Source organism: Lepisma saccharinum, chromosome 14, assembly GCF_977018435.1.
Source record: "Lepisma saccharinum chromosome 14, izLepSacc3.1, whole genome shotgun sequence".
Classification (NCBI taxonomy): domain Eukaryota; kingdom Metazoa; phylum Arthropoda; class Insecta; order Zygentoma; family Lepismatidae; genus Lepisma; species Lepisma saccharinum.
This window is the reverse complement of record NC_139242.1, coordinates 18,157,108-18,173,792: the sequence shown is the minus strand read 5'-3', so window position 1 is coordinate 18,173,792 and position 16,685 is coordinate 18,157,108. Positions and strand designations below refer to the sequence as shown.

General features: G+C 36.4%; 1 protein-coding gene across 1 annotated transcript in view; it reads right to left on the bottom strand.

Annotated features, from left to right (window-relative positions):
* The window catches only part of LOC145998706 (uncharacterized), a 50,753-nt gene extending 34,489 nt beyond the window's left edge, over positions 1-16,264 (bottom strand). Inside the window, exons 1-4 of the mRNA XM_083135196.1 lie at positions 16,179-16,264; positions 8,879-9,002; positions 5,956-6,057; positions 3,037-3,114 (exon numbers count right to left, since the gene is read on the bottom strand). Of these exons, the coding sequence (XP_082991322.1) occupies positions 3,037-3,114; positions 5,956-6,057; positions 8,879-9,002; positions 16,179-16,208 (334 nt within the window). The 5' untranslated portion in view covers positions 16,209-16,264. The remainder of the gene's footprint in view (positions 1-3,036; positions 3,115-5,955; positions 6,058-8,878; positions 9,003-16,178) is intronic.
* Positions 16,265-16,685: the final 421 nt, after the last annotated feature.

The following is a 16,685-nucleotide window of genomic DNA, read 5'->3' as shown; positions in this document are numbered from 1 at the left end:
TTGCAAATTTTTCTCCTCTTGCAGACTCCAAAATGCACATAAATTCCAGACGATCTGCAAAATTCTCTGACATTTCCATGATTTTACCCTGGCAAGCCAAATTCCCTGACATTTCCCTGTTTTCTAGGTTTTCCAGACGAGTAGCAACCCTGTTGAAGTAAATGAAAGAAAGCCAAAATGAACATGGTTCCAAAATGCCTTAGCTATTGTCCAAAGGTTCTGTCAGGTTACTGATTTTTCTTTTTGGGCAGAGGGGGGTGGGGGAATCTTTAATTTCCAGGGGATTGTGGACAGTCTGGTACTTACAAATCTATTTTGTGATAGCTGTTTGGGATACATTTGGCTTTGGATTGGATAAATGATAACCATCATAAATTTTATTTGGCAGAGGTCGCTACTTCTTCATTCCAAGCATTACTGGACTAAAGAAGAATTATGCTTTTTATCTTCACCACTTGCTTTTTATCATCTTTCAATTCTCTTTCTTCATTCTTTCTTCCCATCTTTATTTTCACCTCTTATCATCATTTGTTTTTCATTTCTCTATTTTTTCTATATTTAACCTTCTTATCTCACTCTCTTATTCTTAGTTTCTTGTTTCTACCATACTTTTTTCTTCATGCCCTAGTTCATTTTTATTTTTGATTTGTTGTTTTAAGTCCATTTTATGCACAGATAGGCTAATTGGGACTGAACCTACAGTTTAAAGTGGGATCCGAACCAATATGTGCCTCTATCGTGTATTGAACCCAGGACTCCTTGATTACAAGGTAATGACGATAGCACTACGCTACAGCACCTTGAATACGTAGAGGGGAAAACGACCCAAGAAAATGATTCCCAAGACAGATGGCAACATAGATGGCAGTGTGATCAGTACAGCAGCTAATTTTCTTATGAAAGTAATGTGGCTTAGTTAGTTTTTGGAATATATTGAGTAGATTTGTTTGTCTTGAAAGGCGGTAAGTGAATTGATGGAAACAGTTATATTTGTGGAGTGATTTGCAGTCACGAAATGGCATTAATTTGGAAAGAAAAGTAAAATAGAATTAATAAATAAATAGCATGCGTAACACAAGAAGAAACATCGCAATGTGATTCCGGACGTCAGGTGTTGAATTGTGTACTAGAGTTTATTTTTCTATGTTATTAGAATATAAATAGTATTCTGAGATATTTCATATTGAGGCGACAAACCACAAGCATCACTAGGAAGTGAGCAGTCGGTAATCAATGCAGCTTTCCGAACTGTAGGGACACAAGCTCTGACTGCACCATTTCCTCAACGAGATTTTAGACCAAAGCAACATGGGTTCTTTGGCCCAAAGTAACTTTCATACCGAAGCAACATGCAACACATGTTGCTTGGACACGAGCCAATCAAAAGCAACGTTTCACACCGTAGCGTTCGGTTGGTGAAATCCTCAAGCGATAAGTGTTGCGTGCCACTTGTTGCTTTGGTGCGCAATCTCCCTAAAGCAAGACACTCATTGCATTACGCGTACAACAAACCATGGCAACACGTTGCAAGCTATTGAGAAAATGGCCCAGTTTGTGCGACACACAAGTTACAAAGCAACACGTGCAGCTTATCATGTCGCCTAGATCTGTTGTTGTAACGTGCAGTTTATCGTGTCACCTAGATCTGTTGTTCACACAATTAGCAGCAAAAGCTTGCTAATAGACTGAAGGCACCATATCGCTTGTTGTTTAGTTGGGAACTCGTCCTGTGGCACGTTGCTTCAGTCCGAGTATCCTTCCTTTAAGGAACTTTCCGACCAAAGTAACAAGCAGCATGCGAATACAGCATATGGACATGTGCTGAATGTGTCGTTTGCTGAACGATTTGCAATGAATAATATTTTAGTCTCGAAGTGTCTGTGTCACTAGTCACATCAGTGTGAACATCCCGTGTCGCTTGTCCCATTGGTCTGAAAGTTTCCTTACACTCATGTCGATGGCGCTAAGGAAGTTTTGTGGGTTTCCCCTTGTCATTTTATGCAATCATCATTATCATCATTGCCGCGATTAGTTTAAAGCAGAAGAAAAAATATAAATGCTTCAGTGTGTATATCTTTAAAAGAAACTATGATGATGATAATAATAATAAACCGAATTCATACAGAAAAATTTAGTTACCAAGAGCATACCACGCATATATTTTCTCCCATATTATTAATGAAAGTCACAACAGGACGTGGTTGACTGTCTAGAATGTTTGTTAATATCTTCACGACCACTGTACCAAATATCATAGCAATTATTACATTCATAGAAATGCTTCATGTAAAAGAATCAGATGTTGCAGCGAAAACTCCATTTACTTCCATTATAAGAAGACGAATACCACGTAGCAGGACCGACACCAGTGCCTCTAACGGTATCATATTTGAGTGGAACCCACCAGAGAGCCCAGAACAGTGATGTTTTCCACACTAAATATTCAAGGTGCTGTAACTACGCCATTTGGGAGACCTTGTATTGGGAATGATGTTAAACTTCATAAAAGGACTCCAATACTGTGTACCATCACAAGGTGACACTTGAAATACATTATTTTTGGTTAGTATGAGTTTCTGTGTGTGTGTGAATTACCTAATCGCCAAGAAGTGTAGAATTTATTCAATTTACATAACATGCTTTAGTGCAACGTGTTTGTTTTATTTCTATTTTAAAACAGCCAGGTAATTATGTTCATCCCTGTAAATGAACTGCACATTACTGATCCTTCTTTGTCGTAGATTTCAAAGACTCCTTGTAAGAGCTTACTGAAGGAGAATTCAACTATATTATACACAATTAAAATCTTCAATGACCATTGTGTTGTGGTTAAGTCTTGCAATCAAAGGGGTCCTGGGTTTGATACCCAGGAGAGGCACAAGTGGTTCGGAACCCACTTTAAACTGTAGCTCCAGTCTCGATTAACTTTCCTGTACATAAAGTGGACTTAAGACCAAAACTCAAACAAGTTTATCAATATATCATACAGCATTATATATGCCATTCATAATAAATTCTACAATTATTTGTACATACCTGAATCACTGGGCTCAGATGCATTACCAGCTTCGATTACGTCGCAGGCAACATCTCCGATAATGTTAACTTCTTCAGCTGGAAGAAATAAGTACTTTTAAAAAAAATCCACATGGAAAAGCAAAATTCTCAAAAGGTAAAGCTATATCCCGTGCATTTCACCATGCCTACTAGGCATACAGGATGTGTGAAGTAAGTCCCCAACATTCCCAAACAGTCTGCACCCTTTACCATCCCCCTTCCTCAGCAAAAACAAGAACAATTAGTAAATAAATGCTTTTTCAACCCAAATATGGATGCATTATGGGTGCAAAGTTGACCAGAGCATGGTGCCAATCACAACACCTCTACTGTATCTAATATCAGGAAAGTGTGGAACTATATGAGGCGTGGTGCAATGTAGAAGAAAAAAATAACTTTCACTCACTTAAAAATAGGATTAGAGGGGCTTTTCCTCAAATAGAAAGGCATTTATACAATGTCACTAATAGGGAAGTAGGATGAATATGAAAAAACAGCATGGTTTTAGCTTGAAACATATGGACATCACCAGGTATTCAGACAAAGATACAAAAAGTCAGTCTAGGAAAAATTAAATAAGAAATGCTTCCATTTAATTGGGCTATCAAAAAAGAAATTATCAATTTCAAATTTTTGGCACAGTAAAATAACAGCAACAGCCATGTATTAAAAGTACTCACTCTTAAAATTAAACACACAAGATCCAAATGTAATTTCCTTGATGTTTCCAGAAGCCTCATATTTCTTCCACAATATATTACCATTTTAAAGGGTGTTATTATTATTATCTGGATTAACAATATTTGGTACTTTAGTATTTAGACTACCTCCAAATCGTATTCCGTCAAATATGATTCCCACTTATGGAACCTAACCTAATCGAATGACTCATGTTTGCGAGGGAAATATAATTTTACGTAGACAAATGAGGTAGTCCGTATAATACTAAAGTACCCAATATTTATAGTTGGGGTTGGAGCTAATTTTGAATATGAATTATTTTACAATGGCCTCCCTCATTTCCCCTCATAGCCATACCATCCTCACCTACTTTATTATTATTATTATTAGAGATGATACACATTAAACAGTACTCAGCATAGGCTGATACAGGTATCACTACATGGTCAGTTTGATACATAATACTACCTATCTGATAGATTTACAAGCAGCCTGTAATTAAATTTTGCTATATTCTGCAACACTGTTGTTATTTCTATAAATAATGGTGATGCCTCCCCCCACACTATACAATGTGGAGGCAGGGCCCACACATTCATAGCTCTGCAAATTTTTTGAGATGATGATGTCGGCACCATGCTCCGGCTATCTTTACCAGGTACCCATTTACAGTATGTGGCCTGGTGAACCCCAGAGTTACCTTATGCAGGGACAAAACTGGAAAAATTCCAACCTTAGATTGGCCATCCCAGGAACTGAACCTTGGTCTTACGCAAGGCAGTCAGCTGACCTACTGACTACAGCACCGCAGCTCCCAGCTTATGAATAGTAAAGTAAGGTAAAGTAAAGATCCCTGTGTGCTTTGCTACATGCTATGAGGCATATATAGGGGGATAGGGCCCCACAGATTATTCGATCTTGGCCATACTGGAGGTGATGTGACCTTTACCCCAACCCCAGGTACCCATTGACTTGAGGCTGGGTTATCCCCAGAGTTGCTTTATGTGGGGACAAGGCCAGTAAAATTCCAACCTTAGATCACACAACCCAGGAACCAAACCTGGGACTCCCAGGTGGCAGTCCCAGACACCCTACCACTTACACCACTGCAGCTCCAATTTTATGAATAAAAGCACATTCATAATTAGAAGATTAGTGCCGGGAAATAGCAGACGACACAGATGTACAGTTAACAACAGCGCACCTAGCGGTGGCCGGAGAAGTATCAACAATAGAAGCATGCCAAGCAACAGCACAACAAGTTCCAAGGATGGTGGCAGTGGCCACTGCAATTAATAGAACAAAGAAGAAAAAAACAGTTTTGTGGATAAAGTGAGTACTAGTTTCTCCATATTTAAAAGCACATTATTCATATACTATGGTTTTGTAAAGTAAATGTCTAAATAGGCAGTTCCTTTTCAAAGGAAAACCCTGCTGCAATCACATCATTATATGCACTAATTAAGGAGGTGAATAAACAGTTCATGATCTTCGAGGAACATTTGCAATTTTATATTGGATCAGTAAAATATCAGTTATCAGTATTAGTAAATTTATATCATTAATTTATCTGTATTGGCAAAAATTTATATCAGTTCACTTACAAATACCAATAAACCAATTCAAGAATAAAATACCATATCTGAGCATATAAATAAATACTACACTGCACAAAATAAAATTTCAAACATTACATATAGAACAAATATTCTCACACTTTTGACAAACAGAAGTTTACAGATGAACACAATAATTTTAATCCGAAATGCAAAATAGAATAAACATGTGTAAAATTATATTTTCAAAGTAACTTATGCAAAGCAAGTTACTGAAGTTATATTGATTGATTTTACTTAGCCTTTCTGCCACCTTTGGCTAATTGTGAAGGTGAGGATGAGCAATGATGAAGGGACACACTCAAAAAGAACACCCATGCCTGGGTCGGGATTCGAACCCGGGACCTCTAGAATCATAGCAAGGTGTGCTAACCACTCTGCTTCAGAGGCCAGCTACTGAAGTTATAATTGTTAGTACTTATTAGTTGTAAATATTATTATGATCAGCATGCAGGGGCAAATCCTAATCTCTCAGATGTGCTCCATTGGGACTTATTGATCAATTAGATGATCTTCAATGACAATTTTTCTTTAATTCCATAAGATTTCCAGGTTCTCCAGGTGTGATGAAACCCTCTTACACTAATTGCACTATACTTACAATTGCTGTAGACCTCATAGTCCACTGCTTTTCTTTTCCTCTGCCTCTTCTTTCCAACATCTGTTCTTGGCTGAATTGAAGTTTTCTTTGAACTCTCATCACCTGAAAATGGAAGTGTATAGGTACTAAAATGACTGTGGTTGATTGATTTGCTTTATATTACTTCGCTTTTTGTGCCACTTTTGGCTAATTTGCGAAGATGGGGATGACTGATGACATGATGAAATTGATGAATGAACACTCACAAACATGCATACCCAGGCCGGGATTCGAACACGGGACCCCTGGCATCGTACCGCGATGTGCTAACCACTCCGCTACAGAAGCCAGCCCATTGGAATGGTATTTGAATTGACAAAAATCCTACATTTAAACTAATTCCAATATCTCTGAATGTAATGTATTTTGTCCGTATTTCATACAGTACAATGTTGCACTGTTCTGCTGTAAGGGAAGATATAAGGGAGATGTTTATAATATACAAAAAGGAATTTTTATATTTTTATTTCGAATGCTGGAAATGCAGTATGTTTTAATTACTTACAGGAAAGTACATGACATGTCCTTCCTCAGACCTCCCTGTGGTTGCACCGAGATGTTGAGCATGCTTTTCCACTACAGACTGATGAACAGTGTTCCTTTTAGTTGGAAGAAGTTGCCCTTGCCTGTTGTGTTTGTGTAGGTGCCGTATCTGTGTGTGATTAACACGAACACATTACTCAATGTGTAAAGTTGACATCAGAAGTTCTTGTGACATGTTTGGTGATTCACCATGGAATCGTGTGTATGTTTTTCGGTGGAAACGAAAGGACATATCCAGTGAACAGTTTTAAGCACACAAAAATCTATGGTAGTGTTTTTGTGTAATTTACGTTCTGTTTGTGCTACAGATTTCAATTTATTTCTATGTTCTATTTATTTTCAAAATATTTCAGTGATGTCAGCCTGTTGAAGTACACAGTCTTGCTTTGTATATATTAATCTTGTTGCTGATGTCACATTATAAGTTTTACTTGTTTTATGGTAAAGTTTTGGCTTACTTAAAGAACATTTTAATTGCAAAATGCATTACTTAATTTTGTGCTGTAACCGTGTCTTTTGTGCATTTTGTTATTATATATTAATGTTTCTACATGCTTTTACGTATATAATTTCCGTTCCGATACTAGTTGTCTGTGATGACAAAGAGTATAAATATGGGCCAGTTGGCCCAGATTCTGAACCATTTTCACGTTGAAATGTATAGATGTTTAATGTGCTTTGTTTAGATTCTCCTTGGTGCTCGTTGGGGTGTGGTTCGTGTGGAGGACCTGTGTAGGGTGCAATACACCTTACGGCCCTCTTGTTCCATACGCAACTTGTTGCACCCTGGCACTTGTTGAGGGTCTCTGTGAGGACATATTTGTTTGATTTATTGTTGTTGGGTTTCGAACCCTAAACCCTTGATGAGACCGCTGTCTCGGGGTGTGATATTATCTACATATTTTTACTTTATTTTGCCATTGTGTGTCTAGTTTGACTGACAAGCAGTTTGAGTTGATATATTTTGTTGACATCATCTTGCCCTTGTACATTTATGTACATTTTCTTTTATTAACTGCATAATCGAATAATCGAAATAAACAGATTCCTGAATCTATATGTCAAGTTCTGAGTTTTGTTTTGACTTCAAACCTTAATGTTTTCCCATACTCTGAGAGGTGTCATTTGTATACCATTATACAGTTTCATGTTGTTCATGCATTAATGTGTTGATAGTATTATTATTGCTACTAATAGCCTATTGTTAAACCTTGCACAACCGTGTCATACATGAGAATGTGTAAATTTCATGAATCATCCTATCACCAGTGTATACAATTCCATATCAAGGTGTCTACCAAAATAACAAATCTAAAATTCTTTACTTTTTCCTTCATCTTTTTCGTTTTTCTTAACCATTATTTATACAACCCATTCTTAGGAAAAGTTGGAAATTATCAATTAGGAAAATAAACATTTATTTAACGAAAAACCCTACCAGAAAACAAGCAAAAATAAGTGCAAGCTGAATCACTAATCACAAAGAAGTATTAAATCAAAAGGCCAGTCAAGATGAAAATTGAAGCTGTATTTAACTTGCTTTATCTATTAATGCATCCTGGACTGCATTTGGAATAGCGAGGCTCTGGCATCTGGACTCTCAGCCAGTATGATCTTAGGTGGGGCTCGTGTGCCATCCCTATATATTTGCGACTATCCCTTCATCCATCTTATCATCATTCATCCTCATCTTTGTGATTAGCCAAAGGAGCAGAAAAAGTGAACTAAAATAAACTAAATCAATGAATCAGTCATTGTGATAGCAAAAATTCTTGACTACAAGTTTAATTCCTTGGCTATTTATTGATTTCTTTACATTTTTCTTACTTTCATGACACTCTTGACTGGTACACACCCTGTGTATGTGGACTTCAAACATCAATTCAACCATCTAACTAACCAAATCACCGTGTGTCTGCACGAGGTATTAAACACACAGTGTTGTGCAAATTGTTACAATTTATGTGATCTCTATTAAAGTACTCGTATTTGATGGTTTCTGGTCGTTTGTCATTTAAACAACTCCATTCTTGGCATCTTTTCAACTTGGAGAAAAGTGCAAAAGCACTCTGGAACATATGATATTTCAGGACTAAATATATTGCTTACTTGAGGTTCAAAGGTCTTAGCATAACACATCAAAATCTATTAATTATAAAGAAAATCAATGTCATTTTTGAGAGGTTTACACTTAGTCCCACTCATGAATACTGCCCAGACATTGCGTAGTCTGAATTATTATTATTTTACCACTGTCAAGACTTCAACTATGGGGAGGTTTGTGAAAAGGCCTTTCTATGTCCAAGTTATTTCTTATTTGTTCTAAATAATTAGAACTTACCTGGATCTTCATCGTTTTTTGGCTCTTCGACTGGTTCTGAGAGAACAAGCTTCTGAATTTTGTTGACAGCTGCCAAACGAACATCATTTGGCAATGACTGAAGCTTCTTGAAAAGGGCTTCAACCTGTAACAAAAGCAAAACAAGACATAAGTATATTGACTGGGCATTCCTTCTTTATTATTTTATGCATAGTAAAATTTTACCCCGTTCCCCTCCACAATACAAATATCATACACAGGGGTAGACTAGGGATGGCCAGATCCGGATCCATTTTGCCATCCCACATGCGCTTCTTTGGAAAGTAAGAATGTGTTTATAACATATTGTTACCTGCTAATATACACATATATATAGTGTGTGTGCGTGATTTGTAATTAATTAATACACTTACCAGGGAGGTCTAAGTCTCCCCCTCCGATTTCCACGAAACTTGGCAGGTGTATAGAGGGGCCCAAAGGAAGAAATACATGTTTTTGTGTTTCAGCTAAAAAAAAAAAAAAACTGTTTTAGGGGGCAACCCCCCCCCCCAAAGGTTAAGATGAAGACAAATTGACGCGGGGATCTGACAAGTGTGTGCCACTCCGATTTCCATGAAATTTGGCAGGTGTATGGAGGGGCCCAAAGGAAGAAGTGCGTGTTTTTGTGTTTCAGCTAAAAAACGGTTTTAGGGGGCAACCCTCCCCCTCAAATGTCAAGATGAGGATAAATTGAAGTGGGAATCTGACCCCGAAACCACGTAAATATGGCATAGGAAGAAACTGGGGGCATAGGGCCTCTCTATACACCTGTCAAATTTCATGGAAATCGGAGGGGGACACAGGGGTCAGATGATCCCCACGTCAATTTGTCCTCATCTTGACATTTGAGAGGGGGTTGCCCCCTAAAACAGTTTTTTAGCCAAAACAAAAAAATCACGTATTTCTTCCTTTGGGTCCCTTTATACACTTGCCAAGTTTCATGGAAATCGGAAGGGGACTCAGGGGTCAGATCCCCACTTCAATTTGTCCTCATCTTGACATTTGAGTGGGTTTTGCCCCCTAAAACAGTTTTTTAGCAAAGAAATACAGGGTGCACAAATTTTCGAATTCAGTTCCAAAAAAATGTTTTTAATATTTCAAGTTCTGGGAACTTTCATTACCTAAAAAAATAATGAGTACAATATGTGTATGATTAACCCTAGAACACTACCGTATGTATATGTATGCTTTGCACTCAAATTCCCTCCCTTACCTCCCACTCACTCACCCCTCCACCTAGCAGTGCTTCGGGTATTCTGTTCGATGCGAGGCAAGGCAGTACTGAGGTAAGGAGGGTGCAAGCATTGAACATCTTTACTTTGTTCGTTATGCTGGATTCTGTACGTCAATTTTACGTAGCTCTAGTAAAACAAGATAAATCTTTCACGTAAGTTTGACATTTCGTAAATTTCATTTTGATAGTTAGATTTTGAAAAACAAAAGTTTAGAAGCATGCACTATTTCTTGTAAGACATTAAAATTACATTCATTCCTATTTACAGTATTATAAATATTATTATTTGTTTTTCATTGTTTGAACTTTTCGCCTTCATTCTTAATGTATGTACAGGCTTGTCATTCAAGACATTGTGTGTTTCATAAAACCATGTTTACACATTTTTAAATGAAGAATAAAACCCCAATATAAGGAAAATAAACATGATGCAGAGGTTCTGTCAATTTCTTCACGTATGTAAAATTTACATACCGCTAGTTACAATGTAATATGGGGACACAATAGTGTTCTAGGGTTAAATCAGAATAACAAACATGCCATTTTTTTTATTTTTGCACTATTGCTAGCTGAATTTTAAAATCTGCAGCGATATGGTTAAGTCAGCCCTTATATTAGAATTTATTGCATATTTATTCATGCTGTTACCAGTTGAGCCTTCCTTGGGAAGGCCACTCCAGGGCAAGAATTAATTACTTTTAATCCAATCTTGCATTAATTACTAAAGTAAATGTCTTAAGATCACATTTCAAAAGTATAACTTTACCTTACTTGGATTTGTGGCTTTCTTAGCCCGTATTTGCAAAAACAAATAAATAAATAAAATATTTAAAAAAACTGGCTTTAGAGAAGGGGCTGGCGCCTGAATTATTTTAATTTTGTCTACTTTGACCATATATAATATCCACATGAAGTATCAAAATATTGACTTTAAGAAGATTCAATGTTACATGTTACGTAACTCATAGATTAAGTCACTCTAGTAGTAACAGAATTTCTCTGAAACAGAGACCTCCACACTTACAAGTGGTTCAGTCTAACACTACAAGAAATCAAGAACTGACAATGATGAAATTTTACATGCAGCTAAGAACAAAATGGCAGCAGATCGCCCTGATGTCATCCTACAAGTTGATGGTTAACTAATGATGAAATCTTGATTTACATTCTCCAATAAACTATTATATACCCTACTACACAATAAACTTCACCCATCTTTCTCTGGATTATTTATTCCTACAGTACTTTAGATGGTAAAAATCTGATATTCCCCAGACACCTATAACTTCTTTGTTTTGTCAATTTTTGACATTTGTACTTACCTATCTGCTTCGCGGAACATTCTTTAAGGTGTATTCACGTTTTTCGTCCCGGAATCGGTGGGAAATTTAAACTAAAAAAATATTTTTGTTTGAAGTTTTTGAATCCAAATTTCCCACCGATTGCAGGCACCGCCCCTGGGGTAATTGAACTACCGCCCCCAACCGCTAATGTGGCCCCGCCTCCGCTCCTGCTCCCCTGCTTTATCTATAGTCCCTGTTAAGGGGACGTTAGAAATTGTCCGGAGTCACCTGCCCCCAAATGAGACCCAACTTTTAAATTTGAAGAAATCTGTTACATCACACAAAACACCTTCCAGATGTTAGACAATGCTACAGGAACTTATTACCGTAAGTAGTTTCTTCTGTAAAAATGAAGAAATCTGTCCGGGGAATATCAGATTAGTACCCTTTAGATATTTTCCACCTATGTTTTGCAGGATTTAAATGATGATGAAAATATAAATGAAACAGACGTAAATAAGAATTGGGAGCACATACGTAATGCAATAGAATCAGCAGCTAAAGAAAGTATAGGATACCATAAACCGAGAAAAAGTAAGCCATGGTTTGATAATGAATGTCATAATCTAATAGAAATAAGAAATCAGGCTAGACTTAGGTGGTTAAATAACTCTGATGATACAAATCTAAACAATTATAACAGAATAAAGCGAGAAGTTAACCGCACGTTTAGAAGTAAAAAAAGAGATTACTTGAAAAGCAAAATTAACGAAATTGAAATAAACAGCAAAAATAAAAATATCAGAGATTTATATAAAGGTGTAAATGAGTTTAGAAAGGGGTGGCAACCTAAAGTAAACTTGATAAAAGATAAAGACGGTGATTTTCTAGCTGACCCAAACGATATTCTAAATAGATGGAAGAACTACTTTAATGACCTTTTAAATGTCCATGTAGGAGATAAATCAGAAGTAAATGAAGTACACACAGCAGAACCTTTAGTTCCAGAACCTAACTTGACTGAAGTTAAAGATGCTATTAAAAGGCTAAAGAATAACAAAGCACCTGGCATTGATTTAATACCAGCTGAGTTAATTAAATATGGTGGAAATTCATTAATATGTCAAATTCATAAATTAATTTGTTTAATATGGAATAAAGAAGAAATCCCTCAACAGTGGAAAGAATCCATAATTGTTCCTGTGTTTAAAAAAGGTGATAAAATGAACTGCAATAATTACCGTGGAATTTCTCTACTCTCAACAACATATGGTAAATGTTTACTATCCTTCGGACACTTATAACTTCTGAGTTTCGTCAATTATTGACATTTCTACTTACCTATCTGCTTCGCGGATCATTTTTTAACGTGTATTCACGTTTTTTATCTTTTTTTTTAAAAAAAAGTGTTTGTAACTGAAGAACGTACGTTTCCGCAAATGGTTTGTGGGGCTATGTGTCAACGGTTCGTGGGGCTATGCGAGAATGGTGTGTGGGGCTATACGAGAATGGTGTGTGGGGCTACGCATATTTTTTTCGAAACCAATTTTTAACTATTGTAACCTATTGTGACCCTACCTAACCTAACCTTACCGGAAATGGTTCGTGGGGCTATGCGTCAATGGTTGAATTTCCGCTATGAAACATTCCCACATCACACAAAACACCTTCCAGATGTTAGACAATACTACAGGAACTTATTACGGTAAGTAGTTTTTTCTGTAGAAATGAAGAAATCTGTCCGAAGGATAGTAAACTAGTACCACAACATATAAAATATTATCTAACATTCTTTTAACAAGACTAACCCCATATGCTAATGAAATTATAGGTGATTATCAATGTGGATTTAAACGCAACAGATCAACTACAGATCAAATTTTTCACATCAGACAGACACTTGAAAAAAAGTGGGAATATAATCAAAATGTCCATCAGCTATTCATTGATTTCAAAAAAGGATTTGATTCGGTCAAAAGAGATAAATTATATAATATATTAGTAGTCTGGAATACCTAAGAAGCTTGTTAGTATGATAAAAATATGCACCAGTGAAACAGAAAGTAAAATTCGTGTGGGTATTAATATGTCTGACAAATTTACAATTCATGATGGGTTAAAACAAGGAGATGCATTATCTCCATTGCTCTTTAATTTTGCCTTAGAATATGCTGTTAGGAAGGTAAACGAAACTAAAGAAGGACTAAAATTAAATGGTGTGACTCAGTTGTTAGCATATGCAGATGATGTAGACTTACTGGGGGATGATGTGAATACGATTAAGAATAATGCTAAAATATTTTTCAAAACTGCTAAAGAGATAGGTTTGGAAGTTAACAAAGAGAAAACTAAATATATGCTTACAGGCCGAAACCAAGTGTTAGGTAATAATCAAAATCTAATTATTGATAACAAATCGTTTGAAACAGTTTCCAAATTCAAATACTTAGGAGTAATATTAACAAATGAAAATTATATTAAAGAGGAAATAAAAAGTAGGCTTAATTCAGGAAATGCATGTTACTTCTCTCTTCATAAACTTTTGTCTTCTCATTTAATATCTAAGAAACTAAAAGTTAAAATATACAAAACAGTAATATTGCCTGTAGTATTATATGGGTGTGAAACTTGGTCCCTTACATTGAAAGAGGAACATAAATTGAGAGTATTTGAAAATAGGATCCTTAGGAAAATATTTGGACCTAAAAGGGATGAGGAGACAGGTGAGTGGAGAAGGTTACATAATTTAGAACTACATAATTTGTATTCATGTCCAGACATTATTAGAATAATTAAATCAAGAAGACTTAGGTGGGCAGGCCATGTGGCACGAATGGGAGAGGAAAGAGGAGTTTACAGGATTCTTGTTGGGAAACCTGATGGTAAGAGACCAGTAGGAAGGCCAAGACGAAGATGGAGGGACAACGTGGAGATGGACCTAAGGCAAATCGGTAGGGATGGAAAAGAGTATATAGATCTTGCTCAAGATAGGGACAGATGGAAGGCCTGTGTTGCTGCAGCCATGAACCTTCGGATTTAAGAAGGCTAGAGAGTTAGTTAGTTAGTTAGTTAGTCATCCACAAGTCTGGAATTCAACATTCTATTTTTTAAACTACTTCCAAAACTATTTTCAATCAAAAGTTGAAAAATTATTTGAAGGGATCGGGTGTAAAACATGGTAGGCCTAAGTGACATTTTGGTAACTTTTGAGTTGCAAGTAAAATGTGCCATCCTTCAATTTTTGAGCAGAATTGCCATGTCATGCAATTTTCATTGGACTCAGTGAAGCCTTGTGAAATTGGTAAACCCAACACGAAAACAATTTATCTACAGTATAGTTTCTAATAGCCTTTTTTCTTAATGAACTCAGAAATAACCAAAATGTCACTTACAATGTTTTACACCAAAGTCATTTATTTTTAAAAAATAACGGATGGATTAGACAGGGCCAAGTTCCGGTACTATTATTGTATGAGGGAAACACCTACGAATCATATATTTCGGACTTCTTTACATTGCTAACGTGTTATTTTCGAATGTGGAACATTTCCTAAAGTGAAATAATCCATATCAATGTCTATTTCTTACATTTACGAGTACTTACTGTTACTTGTTGTTTCGAATCTTTAACACATTACGGCCGTGATAACGTACTGGTTTATGGGGCGTTCTGATAGTGTTTTGTCGATTTATGCAGTGTTGCAACCTCGTTCACCGGAAAATATCTACTTTCGTGCCCGGATTTGAAATTATGCTAATACGTCGCAAACCATTGACGTTAGCCTCACAAACCATTGACATTAGCCCCAAAAACCATTTTCCATAAGGTTAGGTTAAGTTAGGTTAGGCAAGCATAGTTAAAAAAAAAATACTAGACACGTCAAGTTCTAGTGACAACACGGCGAGGATGAAACACTGGCTATGGGGTTGCATCATCTTAACACACGGAACACTGCACTCTCATGCAGAAAGCAAATGGCGGGAGCAGAAACAGTGTGTCGGACAGAGATTTTCGCAGAAAACAACACGCATTCACATTAAAATGGATCAAATCTATATTCAGGGACTTCCACAACGCTAAAGAAAATGATTTCCGTAAGTACTTTCTGCTATAAATTTGAAGGAATCCGTTTCCCTCATACGAATATGTTACCCAAGTTCCTTTTGTTTTATTGCGATTTCATCATGCTACGAATGCAATTTTACATGGTTCGATTTCGATTTACTTCTGTTTACACATACTGCAGAGATTTAGCGATTACTTAAGATTTTGTTCAATATATGCTTTCCTAGTTAGGTTAGGCAGGCTTGGTTCTCTTAGCATGAACATAGTTCCTAAATGCATTCTACTAAGGTTCCGATTTACTTCTACATTAATTTCCACTAGTCTACGATACAGTCGCTACGATACTTTCAATTCAATACTACAGCTTCACGTGTATTATACAAAGGAACCATGCAGATTCTCATTACATACGTGAAGATGGTATTTATTAATAATAAAAAAATACATAATAGGCATCTCAATGGTAAGTCTCGTGTGCAGTATATAAAATGAGCTGAACTTATGAGAACTTTATAATTCCTAGACAAGAAACGTTGAATATTTCCACTAGTGTACCGTAAGAATAAATAACAATAATAAAAACTTACGACACGTTCGTTAGAAAAATACTTGGAAATAATACAAGGGTATTACAAACAATGGGGGAGGATATTTTGAAAGATATTTAACCGACAATTTTTCATAGTTTTCCAAAGATACCTCGTCAAGTATGTTTTCCTTCTCTTCCATACTTCGTTATGAAGAACTTACTCATTCAAAACCACCAATTACGACAAATGGCTGCTTCAAATAAATTTCAAGTGCAGTCAAATTGTCCAGGAGGGACCGAACAAGAGTTTTTTGTGGAAGAAATAAGGGGGGGGGGGGGTGCGGAGATAACATGAAATAATATGAGAAGTATTTTCATCCTGGATGACCGACAAAGAAACATTTCAAAGCGGTGTGCGAGATCCCAAAACGTCGGTACAGTAGGATGCATAAGTCACAGAATAAGTATTATCATACTATGGTATTATGTTTATTGAGATCGTCAGGAATTGAAACAAAATGTGAAACAAGCAACCTCTACAGTAGTATACATAAAACTCCAGTCCTTAAATTCACGTAGGATTCAAGACAAAATTTAATAAAAAATAGCCATGGACAATTTGCAGCGGTTGTTCCAATTCGCGATAAAATTAGGTAGTGTCTGCTGCCACGTTCTTT